General features: G+C 37.1%; 1 protein-coding gene across 1 annotated transcript; it reads left to right on the top strand.

Annotated features, from left to right (window-relative positions):
* Positions 1 to 557: 557 nt before the first annotated feature.
* Mat89Ba (nucleolar protein 6 Mat89Ba) lies at positions 558 to 14,229 on the top strand. Its single transcript, XM_090113028.1, has 14 exons — positions 558 to 663; positions 748 to 1,810; positions 3,972 to 4,242; positions 4,515 to 4,730; positions 5,146 to 5,250; positions 5,498 to 5,640; positions 5,949 to 6,128; positions 7,039 to 7,206; positions 8,012 to 8,312; positions 8,687 to 8,940; positions 9,342 to 9,550; positions 9,979 to 10,152; positions 13,789 to 13,890; positions 14,062 to 14,229. The coding sequence occupies exons 1-14, from the start codon at positions 652 to 654 to the stop codon at positions 14,194 to 14,196; spliced, it is 3,333 nt and encodes a 1,110-aa protein (XP_089969154.1). The 5' UTR covers positions 558 to 651; the 3' UTR covers positions 14,197 to 14,229.
* The last annotated feature ends 19 nt before the right edge of the window (positions 14,230 to 14,248 follow it).

Raw genomic sequence — 14,248 nt, 5'->3', positions numbered from 1 at the left:
ATACTTCTGCTCACAGACTTCTGCTCATGCCTCATGTAAAACTCATATGCTGTCGGTACACGTTACGACGTAAAATAATATATTCCAAGTGGAGTATTTTAAATTGCACAATATAAAAGTGTTGTACTGCACTATAAAGACTGAAGTTTAATTATTATTGTAATCAAATAGATAATATGAACAAAAATACATGATTTCTGTTTTTTCTTTCTCTTTCTTGAGAATATAAAATTGATAATCCAAATTTAAAATATCTGCACAGAGTACAATATGATAGTAATAAGTAGTAATAAGTGTTACGTGGTATAGGTATTAAATTAACACGTTGACCTAAGATACGGTCGTGCCCACAGGTCGTGCCTGACTAGAACTGCCCCTTCTACCTGGGACGTGCTTAGATCATTACTTAATGATCTAAGGGGACGTGTCATGGACTGTGGACGTGCCAGTAAAGGGTTCTTATTTTTTTATGAATGGCAATCATTTTTACAGTTGTCAATAATTGACATTTGACATTTGTGTTGACATTGACAAACTAAAATTCACAATTATTCACATGTGAAGTGAAACATGTTGTTTACGAAAGTGTAACCTCAAATATTGTTATTTTGTTCTTAAAATAAATGTTTTAATAATATCTTGAGTGAGAAAATGGTTAAGAGCGTGAGTTTTACGTTTTCAATATTTATTTTAAATAAAGGACATCAGGTTTTTGATTGTAAAATATCGTAAAAATATTTTTTTTAGGAAATGAAAACATCTATCTCAGAAGACGATGGGGAATCAAATATTCTCAATGAAAATGGGAAAAGGCCGGCAGAAGAAGCTTCTAAAGATGGCAAGAAACGTATTAGAAATTTATACCGTCAACCAACTGCTAAAGAGTTGAATCGTCTACAAGAAACAGAAAATTTGTTCAACTCCAATTTATTCCGGTTACAAATAGAAGAGATATTGCAAGAAGTGCAACTTAAAGAGAAGACGGTAAAGCGATTTTATGATTGGTTTAATTTACTGAAGGAATACCTGTTATCCATCACTGAAGATGGCACAGAATATGATTTATCAGAAAAAGCAATTACGAAGCAATTAAAAGTGAAACTGCCTATATCTACTGAATTGCATAAAACAAAGGCAATGTTTAAGTTCCTTAAATTCAAGGATATAGATATAGTTGGTTCTTATGCCTCGGGCAATGCTATAAGCTCAAAATTGATTGTGGATTTACAAATAACAGTCCCAGCAGAAACATACACGAAAAATGACTCGATTAATTACAGATATCATAAAAAACGTGCAGCTTATCTTGCTTTTATCGCCTCACACTTGTCAAAATCTGATTTAATAGAGAATATTAACTACTCATGGCTCAATGGAGGTCTCACAAAGCCTGTATTAGATATAAATCCAAAGGGAAAGCTAAACAATATATTATCAGTAAGAATAAACCTTACTTGTGAAGAGGAAGCTTATAAATTGCACAGATTCAGTCCTGGACGTAACAATCTCCGTGAATCATGGTTGTTGAATGAAGAAAATACAGAAGTTGGTTCACCAACACCTTATTACAATGCTAGTGTATTGAGCGACTTGACGGCAAAAATAAATGAGGATTTCATGAAACAGACACTTGCTAATAGCGACAATTTGAAACAGGCTATAGTGTTACTAAAGATTTGGATAAGGCAAAGAAAATTGAATGTATCTGGACATGTGATTAGCATGTTAGTGTGTTGCTTGGTGCAGATGAAGCGGATCAATAATATTATGAGCAGTTATCAGATTGTTAGGAATGTGTGGATATATTTAAGTAAGTACAGTTCTCAACTATTTGATAATAATGTTATACATAGGTAAAACAGTAAAACTTACAGTGGTGGACGTTTAATTAGAAACAGGTAACACGATGAAGTAGTCATCAAGTTTATTTAACATTTGTGTATTAAAGTATTAGAGATTAAGCATTATTTCATATGTAATAGAACACCCGTTTATCTAGTTTTATAATAAATTGCTTAATTTTAATCAAACGTTAGCTTAAATTAATAAAATCAAACAACTTTAGGTGAAGTCTGATTTCCGCGTATTTTCAGTCTGGACAACAAATTAGAAACAGCATGTTTCGAGTGTTCTAAAGTCAAAACCTATTAAAATGCCGTCAATATTTTTTTCATCTATAAATATTTGCACCGTTTTGTAAACATTCTATCTAAAAGTTTCTGAAAATTAATTTACTTTGCAGCAAAAATGGGTAAAAGTAAGATTCGTGACCCATCAACAAGAAAAATAATTTTAAGTTTACAATTTGACAAAAACTGGAGTTACAGGCAAATTGCAAATCATTTAGAGTGTTCGATAAAAAAATATTCAATGCTATAGTTTATTTCAAAGAGCATGGTACTTCTGATTAAGTGCCTAGAAAAGCTTGACCATGAAAAACTACTGCTCGCGAGGATAGGTAAATTATTCTTTTCGCAAAGATAGATCCATTTAAAGGTTCCAATTCTATTAGGAAATATGTTTTTGCAAACGTGTGAAAATCTTTTACAATCTGAGCCACGACGTTGTAAAGCCGTTGTTGTCTATAAAGATTATAACAATCTAAAAACAACCCCATACTATAATGTTTCCTCCGCCTTGCTTAACTGTTTTTAATTTATTATCTAAGGTATGGTTAACTGGACGACGCGCGTATCTTTTGCCATCAGAATTGATTAAATTAATTTGTTTCGTCCCAAAATAAAACTTTTTCACTGGCGGACTGTTCTCAAACAATATTTCTTAGTAAATGCAAATCGTCGTTCCCTGCCTAATAAGAAGCTGTACTTTCCTGGCATCTCTCACAAACAATTTTGCCTCGACTTACCACCCGAAAACCGATCTCATCGACACATGGCGTGGTTCATCTTCGGAAAAAACTAATTTTATAATAGAATTTGAGCTTTTAAATGGATCCATTTTTGCCAAAAGAATCATTTGCCTATCCTCGCGAGCAGTGATTTTTCATGGTCCAGCTTTTTTAGACACTTGATCAGAACTACCATGCTTATTGAAATAGACTGTAACATTGAATATCTTTTTATCGAACACTCTAAATGATTTGCAATTTTCCTGTAACTCCAGCTTTTGTCAAATTGTAAACTTAAAATTATTTTTCTTGTTGATGGGTCACGAATCTTACTTTTGCCCATTTTTGCTGCAAAGTAAATTAATTTTCAGAAACTTTTAGATAGAATGTTTACAAAACGGTGAAAATATTTATAGATGAAAAAAATATTGACGGCATTTTAATAGGTTTTGACTTTAGAACACTCGAAACATGCTGTTTCTAATTTGTTGTCCAGACTGAAAATACGCGGAAATCAGACTTCACCTAAAGTTGTTTGATTTTATTAATTTAAGCTAACGTTTGATTAAAATTAAGCAATTTATTATAAAACTAGATAAACGGGTGTTCTATTACATATGAAATAATGCTTAATCTCTAATACTTTAATACACAAATGTTAAATAAACTTGATGACTACTTCATCGTGTTACCTGTTTCTAATTAAACGTCCACCACTGTATATCATTATCTATACTAATATTATAAAGAGGAAAGGTTTGTAATTATGTATGTGTGTATGTATGTATGTATGGTTTTCACGCATAAACTACTAGACCGATTTTGATGAAATTTGGCACAGACAATCTTTAGACCCTGAGAAAGAACATAGGCTACCTTTTATTGCGAAATATGTACCACGGGCGAAGCCGGGGCGGACCGCTAGTCATGTATAAAAAAAAAAAATATCATTGAATATGTAAATAATATACCCGATAGATAATATTGCCATAGTGCAGTTTATTTTTATAACAATTTTTGTAAAACAAACTATGACGGACCTAATCACATGTCATTTTAATTTGAATCTATTTTTCATGTCTTCATTGAGTTCTTCAATATTACCATTTAATTTTCTTTATAGAAACCTCAGAGTGGGATACAAAAGGTTTATCGCTATACAAGGAAGATGACACACCACCAATAGACGAGTTCTTACAATATTTCCCAGTAGTCTTTCTAGATAAAACTGGGTACTACAATATTTGCTGGCAAATGTGTAAGGGCACTTATAACGCGTTGAGACGAGAGAGTGCTATGGCCGTGGATATATTGGATCATCCAAAGATTAATAGCTTTATACCGCTTTTTATGACTCCAGTGGTGCCTTTGACTCAGTTTGACCATATTATTAGGTAAGAAACATTTAGTGCAAGTATTTTGCATGGCAATTCTTACAGTAAGCAGTATTTTTTATAGCTGTTTACAATAGTAAATATAAATAAGTTGCTTGTATATGAAAATTGCCAAAATTTTATTAAAATAATGTATTTTACAATAAAACTTAAAAAGATACAACAAACGTACAATTTTGTTTATCACTATTACACAATTCTATACAATTTATGGAATAAAAATAAAATTCTTCAACTTTTCATGCCTTTCAACCAAGCCATAATACTTACAGATTCAAGAACATTCAAAATTTAAAGTCGTTCATCTTAAAAACAGTACCGAAGCAAGAAAAACTGAACTATGGCATTGACGAGTTACCCTTAGTAGTGGAAACTCTGTATTCTCTCCTCACAAAAGGTCTTACAGATAGAGTTGATCTAATTCTGCAATTGGTTGATGCTGATTTTACCTGGTCTGTGAAGAGTACTCCAGAAAAAGCTAAGGATGGGTAAGATATTATTTTGATTAAAATTTAAATTAGTTTTTATTAGGAGTGTCAAAGAAAATAAAACAGTATCTAGGTATAAAATTGCTCTATTGTAACTTGATAGATGGACAAACAAACAAAAACATTCATATTTATGACTAGCTTTCCGTCCGCGGCTTCGCCCGCTTTGTCTTAAACCTAATAAATTATATACTAAAACCTTCCTCTTGAATCACTCTATCTATTAAAAAAACCGCATCAAAATCCGGTGCGTAGTTTTAAAGATTTAAGCATACAAAGGGACATAGGGAAAGCGACTTTATTTTATGCTTTGTTGTGATTTAGCTCTTAAAATCCTTTAGCTTCAATGTAGAGCTGCGGAAATTTATATGCATGTTTAAAATAAGATTTTTTTATAAATTGTGTATTATTCCAGGTTCGAAGAGAAGTTGTCATTTGGATTAGTTTTGAACTCGTCAAATGCAACAAGAATCGTTGATAAAGGCCCAGAAGCTAATCTCCCAGAGGCAGAACAGTTTAGGTATGTTATACATCCATACTTATATACTTATCCATACTAATATTATAAATGCGAAAGTAACTCTGTCTGTCTGTCTATTACTCAATCACGCCTAAACTACTGACCCAATTTGCATGAAATTTGGTATGGAGATATTTTGATACCCGAGAAAGGACATAGGCTACCTTTTATTGCGAAATAATATGTACCACGGGCGAAACTGGGTGGACCTCTAGTTTCTTATAAAAATGAATGTACTCGTGCATAGGTTATTCTGGGGCGACAAATCGGAACTGCGTCGTTTCCAAGACGGCACGCACACAGAGGCGTGTGTATGGAGCGCACACACACCAGCGCAACGGAGAAATGTGTCCACACAGATTGTAGACTATTTGATGCAGTTGAAGTATGGTGAGAGTCTTTGTTTTGGAATTAACTGCCTAAATTAAATTTTTATGTATGAAAGATGAAATGAAGAGGAGTAACAAATTTTTAAATAACTTTTCACTATGAATTATTATGTCAATCTATAGTTATTTTTTGTTTGTATGCACTGGGTATTATCATTATTAAGTTTTAAAAATAATTATCTTGTATTTGGAGTATTTTTAGATTTGGTCCTTCGAGCCGGATTATTTGTAAATATCCACTATGATTGTCTTTAAACATAATTTGCAAACCGAACTTATGTGTTAAATTTATTATTCATTTCTTTACAGGTATACCCTCATCAGAAATATACCACATATGCGGGCATTTCGACAGCCTTCTAGCCCGTAAGGAATCCAATGGAGACCAGATGGAAGAGCTGGCGGTCCACGTGCTGCAGACCTTCGACGAGTTGAGGAGGGATCTGAGAGGATTGACTCAGCTTCCCTTGGAGATTAGCGCTGTTTATGGTGAGTCAGTGCTGTTTCTAGTGGTCATATATATTTTTTTTTTATTTATTTATGACACTTTATTGTACAATACCAGTAATAAAAAACATACATAATTTGAACATATAGTAAAAAACATACAGTAATATGATCTGGATAATTAGTGCTTTATCCCGCTTTTGCTGTTTTTTTATTATTAGATGGTGGAAATAAAAATCATTTTTTAACCGACGAAAAAAAGAGGATGTTCGGAAGTCCACGTGTATTATTTTATGTACAACTACATATTATCGCTTTTTTACAGAGTAGCCCAATTAAAAAAGATAAACATTCATTTTAAAGCGACCTTATTGCTAATACATAATATGCGGTCTCAATCAGGGAGTAGTAACTCATGTAAACTTTTTCAAGTGTTTATTAAATATACACACACATCTACAGAGAATAATCAGCAAAGCACTATATAGTCACTTTTTAAAGTATCTTTGTCCATCACTACATAGTATAAAACAAAGTCACTTTCTCTGTCCCTATGTCCCTATGTATGCTTAAATCTTAAAACTACGCAACGGATTTTGATGCGTTTTTTTAATAGATAGAGTGATTCAAGAGGAAGGTTTTAGTATATAATTTATTATGTTTTAGACAAAGCGGGCGAAGCCGCGGGCGGAAAGCTAGTATAGTACAAAACATAATAGATGATAATACTCAAGTAAAAAATTGGTTGTTTGTAAAGTAGGTTTACGATCGAGATGTTTACGTGATAACGTCTTATTGGTGGCAGCGCTCGAGATGAGACGGGAGATCGGTCCGTCTCTCTCTCGTTATACCTGCGATCGCGCTCGTGAGGTTTTGGTGTGACACAAGTTTCTGAACATGTCACCCGACTAAAACGATTTTAAAAACGTTATCACGTTAAAATGATTTCCAGGAACATCCCCCGTGTTCAGCTACTGCTGCCCCACACCAGCTGTGCCCAGTTCATCAGACCCTCGGGCCTGGAGACGGGCTTCCACCTGCCTCTTGAAGCTGCCCCAGGATGATAAGAAGCCATACATACCGGAGTACACACCAGCTAATAAGGCTATCGTTGAGTTGAGTAAGTTATAGAATTTATTAATTGTCAAATGGTCGTCAATCATTAGACGGAAAATTATTGAAGTGAAACTTCTTTATCAGGGTTGGAAAAAAATTTAGTGTAACATTTTTTCGTTACGCGTGACATTTTTCCGTTACGCGCCATCTTGTTCTTATCCCTACCACGCGTGTCGACGTATTTCTGTAAAGTTGCATATAGTAAATTATTTTTTGAAAAATAAGGTCATAAAGAAGTTTCACTTCTTGCGTGTTTACACTAGTACACACGCACACATTTTTTTTATTTATTTTTCCGTTTTCAGATTGTTATGTTTTAAATACGTTTTATATTTGTCTTCAATTATTAATAGATTGTAAAAGAAATACATTAAAATTATCACTTTACTTTAAATTTCTGTATATGTGTGTGCGCTGATGCAATAATATAATACTGTAAACCTTTATAAGAGAGTTATGAAAAATTATGGTATTTCAAACGAGAGGAAAGAATATTCTAGGAAATGCTGATAATAATGACTTTTGACGTGACAACGTCTTATAATTCGATAGAGCCGGCTGCACGCACGAAAAAACATGACTCATGCGGCGTTACCTCGCTCTGAGGCGTTCCATGTAAGGCTTGAAGTGCAAGCGAGAGCGCGGAACGAGCGACAAAGAAGCACAATCGGACGTTGTCACGTTCAACTATCGTCAGTAAACCGACTTTACAGACAACCAACTTTTTTTTTAATGATTATAATAATTATAATTATTTCTTTGTTCGTAACGTGAATATATGGTTATCTCTAAAACCATCCACTTTACAGCACACAGCGGCAAATGGCCAGGAGAAATCGAGGCCTTCCGATGCCTTAAAGCGGCATTCCACTTGCAAATTTCCGACCGAATCACACAACAGTACACTTTACCGAGCCAGGCCTATCCCACACACATCGACGTCATGAAAAACGGCTTAGCATTTAGACTGGAGATAGCGCATCCAAAGGAAATAACTCTTTTGAGACGGGAAATGGAAAATGGAGTGGTTAAGTTTAAGGAAAGTGAAGGTAGTTTGAGATTGCAGTGTGAGACTGTGCTCTTGCCGCGGTTAAGGAGCGCTTTGCATGGGTGAGTCAAGGAATAATATATTTTAGTTTGGTTTAAATAATAGTGATGTTTGAGGTAAAATTGGGATTTCATATTTTTATTGGTTACTTATGTTAATTTTACAAAATAATGTTATGAAAAGTTGGCTGATTTTTTTTCTGTAAAGGTCGACTATTAACGTCAATAATAAATAGGAGTTGTTTAACTGTCACAAGTATTCAAGTAAATCATATCGTAAGTCATTTATTTTCGAAATATAAATAATAATGGTAAAAGTTATTCATTACTATTTGTTTACATATTCAATTAAATTAAAAACTAGCTTTAAAGTTATAATAGTGTTAACTCAACAAATATTTAACTACCCACATTACAAAACTTCCATCTACCCGCAGCCTCCACACAAAGCACCCAGCCTACGGGCCAACCGCGTGCATCCTCAAACGCTGGCTATCCTCCCACCTCCTCTCTCCCCCCCACTTCCCCGCCCCCCTGGTGGAACTCCTCGCCGCCATCCCCTTCATCCTCCCCTCCCCACTATCCCCCCCCACACATCCCACCACGGGGATGTATAGAGCGTTGAAACTATTGGCCGATACGGACTGGAGAAGCCAGATGTACGTGCTCGATTTTAATGAGGATATGACGCGTGAGTTGTTTTTGCATTTATTTTATTGAAATTATATGGTTTTAATTTTGAAGCTATGGTAGAAATTTTGTTTTGTGTAAAAAAAAATTATCTAATTATGTTCAATTATGTTATTTTGTGTTGAAGATATAATTAGACACTTTTAGAATCTGAATTTGTTATTTTGTAATTCATGTAATGCGGAAATAATAGTTGAGCATCCATTTAAACATTAAAAATGCCTGCTGAAAAATTGTTAGTTCTGCTAAAACGTAAAGTTTTACACGATATATTATTTTTAAATTCTACTTAACAAGCAAATAAATGTTTTTTGTTGGGTAGTGCTATTTATTGTTGTCAATTTTTTTAATTTTTTTGTTTTTTATATTATAGAATATTCAAAGTCATAAAATGTATTCCAGGTGAAGAAATAACAGAAATAGAGCGGAAATTCATGGAATCTTCCAACAAACCGGCGATGTTCATAGCCACGTCGTACGATGGCGATCTACCATCCGCATGGAGTTTATCAAATCCGACTCAGCAAGTCGTGGCCCGGGCACAGGGGTTGGCTAGAGCTACCCTGCAATATGTGGAGAAGGGGGTGGAAAAAGGGGAGGAAAATTTGCTTGTAAGTATTTTAGTAATAGATAAAGTTGAGATTGTTTTTTTATTATTAAGAACAATCTCATTTATAAAAAAATATATTACTAAAATTTATAGTTTGACTAATTTGATTCACATCCGGGTCGAAGGACCACTATTCTGATGAAATACATCCGTAAACAGCACAATATCTAACCATTTTCTACGAAAACGATAATCACAAATCCAAAGTAATAAAATTACTTTAAGTCAATTAATACATGTTGTATAACGTTTGATTAATGTTGTCAATCTTCGTTGCGTATCGTCCCTGTAGAAAAAGGTGGACCAATTTTAGACTGATCGTGCGGGGTGAGGTAAGTGTTTAATTTTGGTGGGAGGCGGAGAGTGTCCGTTCTGTAGCGTTTAGCTACTATTATGTATTCTGTGCCTATACCGTTGTACCGTTTGCAGGGCGCGTTTGTCCCGTCCCTCTCGGGCTACGACGCACTATTGCAACTACGCTCGGCGCCGCTCCGCACTGAGCGCGTGGACTGTGCGCCGCGGGCACGCAGTGTGCAGGGGACTTGTGACGTCATACCCGTGCTTGATTTTCATGTAGTGGAAGAGTATTTGCGCGATTTGAGGGTGAGATTTTAGAAATTAGCAATCCTTCCTACTAATATTATAAAGTATCTTTCCGCCCGCGGCTTCGCCCGCGTTTTGTTTGTTTTCAGTAGTATTTGCGTGAAAGAATTACAAACATACACACACACACACACACATCCTCACAAACTTTCGCATTTATAATATTATATTAGTAGGACTAGCTGGTGCGTTGTGCGCGGGCTGCAAGCAGCCCGCGAGCCCCTTTTGCCCCTGGGTTGAAGCAATAGGGCAGTCATTAGAATATGTGTTAGAATTCCAAGTCCATTTATAATTTTCTGCTAACTGCGATTCCACAGTCAATCGGAAGTGCTTATAAATTCCCAATTCAAATATTTTCTATTTTGAAATGCTGTCGACCTTCGAGGGTGCGTGGTGCGCGGGCTGCAAGCAGCCCGCGAGCCTCTTTTGCCTCTGGGTTGAAGCAATAGGGCAGTCATTTGAAAATGCATTCGAATTTCCTGTCCATTTGTTACATCTGCTAACAGCGATTCTACAGTCAGTCGGTAATGCTTATAAATTCTCCATTCAAGTATTTTCCACTTCGGGAGGCTGCCCACCTTCGAGGGTGCGTGGTGCGCGGGCTGCAAGCAGCCCGCGAAGCATCCCAGGGCAGAAATCTTCAGTCAGTTGAAAATGCATAAAAATTCCCCGTCAATTTGTTAATATCTGCTAACAGCGATTCCACAGTCAATCGCAAGTGCTTATAAATTTCCCATTCAAATATTTTCTATTCCGGGGGGCTGTCTACCTTCGAGGGTGCGTGGTGCGCGAGCTGCAAGCAGCTCGCGGCTCATCCCAGGGCAGAAATCTTCAGTCATTTGAAAATGCATTTGAATTTCCTGTCCATTTGTTACATCTGCTAACAGCGATTCTACAGTCAGTCGAAACTGTTTATAAATTACTTATTCAAATATTGGTTAAATTCTTGAAACGTGATCCTCGAATTTCATCATTTTGAGGTGTCTAATCGATAGCGGGCAGTGACTTTTCATAATAAACTGTTAAAGAGTTTACTTAACACGCTCGTCGCTTCGCTCCTCGCTACCTATTTGAATATTTACGCCGGCCGCTGACGTGACTTGCTCGCTTCGCTCGCTTGGCTAGTGCGGTAGTTCAAAAGTAACCTAACTCGCTCGTCGCTTCGCTCCTCGCTACTTCTTTGAGTATTTACGCCGGCCGCTGACGTGACTTGCTCGCTTCGCTCGCTTGGCTAGTGCAGTAGTTCCAAAGTTAACCTAACTGGCTCGTCGCTTCGCTCCTCGCTACTTCTTTGAATATTTACGCAGGCCGCTGACGTGACTTGCTCGCTTCGCTCGCTTGGCTAGTGCGGTAGTTCAAAAGTTAACCTAACTCGCTCGTCGCTTCACTCCTCGCTACTTCTTTGAATATTTATGCCGGGCGCTGACGTGACTTGCTCGCTTCGCTCGCTTGGCTAGTGCAGTAGTTCAAAAGTTAACCTAACTCGCTCGTCGCTTCGCTCCTCGCTACTTCTTTGAATATTTACGCCGGCCGCTGACGTGACTTGCTCGCTTCGCTCGCTTGGCTAGTGCGGTAGTTCAAAAGTTAACTTAACTCGCTCGTCGCTTCACTCCTCGCTACCTATTTGAATATTTACGCCAGCCGCTGCCGTGATTCGCTCGCTTCGCTCGCTTGGCTCGTGCGGTAGTTCAAAAGTTAATAAATATTTTCTACTCCGGGAGGCTGTCGACCTTCGAGGTTGCGCGGTGCGCGGGCAGCAAGCAGCCCGCGGTACCATCTTTTTCCGTTGCTATATTCCTATTATCCTTCCTACTATGGAAATTTCCATACAAAATTTTCTAAAAAAAAAAATTCCGCTTTTTACCAAAAATTTTTATATGCCTCGAAGCGGACCAGGTTTTGAAGCATTTTTTACTTCGGCGACCCCGACCTACCTGCCACCGGTTCAGAGAGCCGTTGAATTTCGTGATGTATGGAAAATGGAAACCAGGGGTCGGAGTGAGATTCTGAGTATGCAGTTTTGTAAATATGGCCGATTAGAGCACAGAAGCCAATTTTCAGACCGATCGTAAAGTAACCGGCGCCACCATCTTGCCTCGAAAAATCGGCCATTTTTGAAAAAAAAATTACGTCCAATTTGAAATTTCTCAATTGCCCTGGTAGCACCCCATCTTCCTGATTATTTTTTAGTTCTACACCCCCCGGCTATCTGGCGCCGTTTCGGAGAGCCGTCGAATTTTGCGTTGTATGAAACTCGGAAACCAGCGATGGAAACTCGATGATGAGTATGCCAACGTAATGTGAGGCTCGATTAAAGCCCCTGTGCCAAGTTTCAGCGCGATCGGACCAGCGATGGCCATTTTAGCATTTGTATGGCGGCGGCCATTTTTTCCGCCATTTTGAATTTTTTTCACTATCTGTGGTAATTGCTCGAGGTCTACTACAAGTTTAGTTTGAGCACCCCAGATGTAGCTGCTACCGTTTGCGCGGGCCGTTGACTGTCTTCGAGAGATGAGGGAAAGTTTAAGATTTCGTATTTTTCTGGATATCCTGGGAGCTGGGCGAGTACGAATGCATCATTGGTGTATTTCTCCGTTGCTCGTCTCGTCTAAATTTACGTTTTTATGTTTGCGCCAAAAATGGAAAAATTCCAAAATCGAGCATCCCACTACGGCTCCCTGGTAGCGTCCCAGGGTGGTGATCATTTTTAGTTCCGACACCCCCAACCCAACTCGCACCGTTTCCGCGGGCCGTTGGATTTTACGTTGTATGGAAGTTGGAAACGGGGGCCCGGAGCCACTCGAACGGGGCACCGATCGATTCGCCGGCTCGAACAGAGCACGTGTGCCAAATTTGAGACGTAAGGATTCATAAACGGCGATTTTGGCAAAGTACGGCGGCCATCTTGTTTTCGCGAAAATCGCCATTTTTCCACCCCCCCTGGTAATCGCCACCAGTTCCGAGCATTTTTTGTTCAGACACCCCCCCTCCAGGTATCACCGTTTTTGCGCACCTCCAGGGGTCCACTTGGTTTTCGAAGATGATCGAGATCGCTATATTTTTCCTCTGGTCACTCGGCGCACCTCTACACGATCACGTCAAAATCCCCCCAACTTTCCACGTAGTTTCCGAGAAAAGCGATGTCAGTCAGTGAGTGAGTGAGTGAGTGGTAGTGTAGCTTTATATATATATGATACGAAAGTTTGTGAGATGAGTATGTTTGTTAGTCTTTCACGCAAATACTACTGAACCGATTACAATTAAATTTAGCACACATATAGAGGGGAACTTGGATTAACACATAGGATTGGTTTTATCCCGGAAATCATACGGGAACGAAAAATACGCGGGTTTTGCTTTGAAAACGCGGGTGAAGCCGCGAGCGGAAAGCTGGTCATATATAATTTTAAATAATTCATTTTTGTTCTTAGCTGCTACCTTTTCATAAATTTTACAAAAAATTATTGTTTTTTTTAACTATATGCTACCAGTAAAGCTACTGCTACATAGCTGCGCAACTATTAAAATATTAAAAACGTCAACGCTGTAAATGTCGAAAAAAAACTATAAATAATATCGTGGTAATAAATTCGTTAATTAAAATATAGATGTATGAAACTTTTAATATTATTTCAGAGTGCATACGACGAGTTCGCGCTATTTTTCCACGACCACTATGGCGGTGACGTCATCGCGGTGTTATGGAAACCACACGTCAAAGAGCATAGAGATTTTCAGGTAGATTATTTAGAATTGACTTTTTGGGCACACATTATACAAAAATATGTATTAAAAAATAGTATTTTTTGCCGGAAAAAACCTCCTTTTACTAAGTTTTTACCTGTATAATTTTTAGGATAATTCCCGTATTTTATTTGTTATTTTTATTTATTAATGATTTGTTTTCAGATTATAAACGCAAACGGAGTGAAACCTGTCAAAGTGAACGAAGAAACAAAATATAAAGTGAATATTGAAGCCATTTTAGAAGATTTCAGGATACTTGGAAATGGTCTTGTTGCAGATATTGTTGTTAATTCTTAGTATTTTTATGGAATAAATTATATTTGATTCCAATTAAATAAGTTTTTTTCAT

Source organism: Colias eurytheme, chromosome 19, assembly GCF_061535395.1.
Source record: "Colias eurytheme isolate Ceu_HAF_F1 chromosome 19, ilColEury1 Martin Lab GWU primary, whole genome shotgun sequence".
In the NCBI taxonomy this organism is placed as follows: domain Eukaryota; kingdom Metazoa; phylum Arthropoda; class Insecta; order Lepidoptera; family Pieridae; genus Colias; species Colias eurytheme.
The sequence above is the reverse complement of the archived record's forward strand: the minus strand, read 5'-3'. Positions and strand labels throughout refer to the sequence as shown.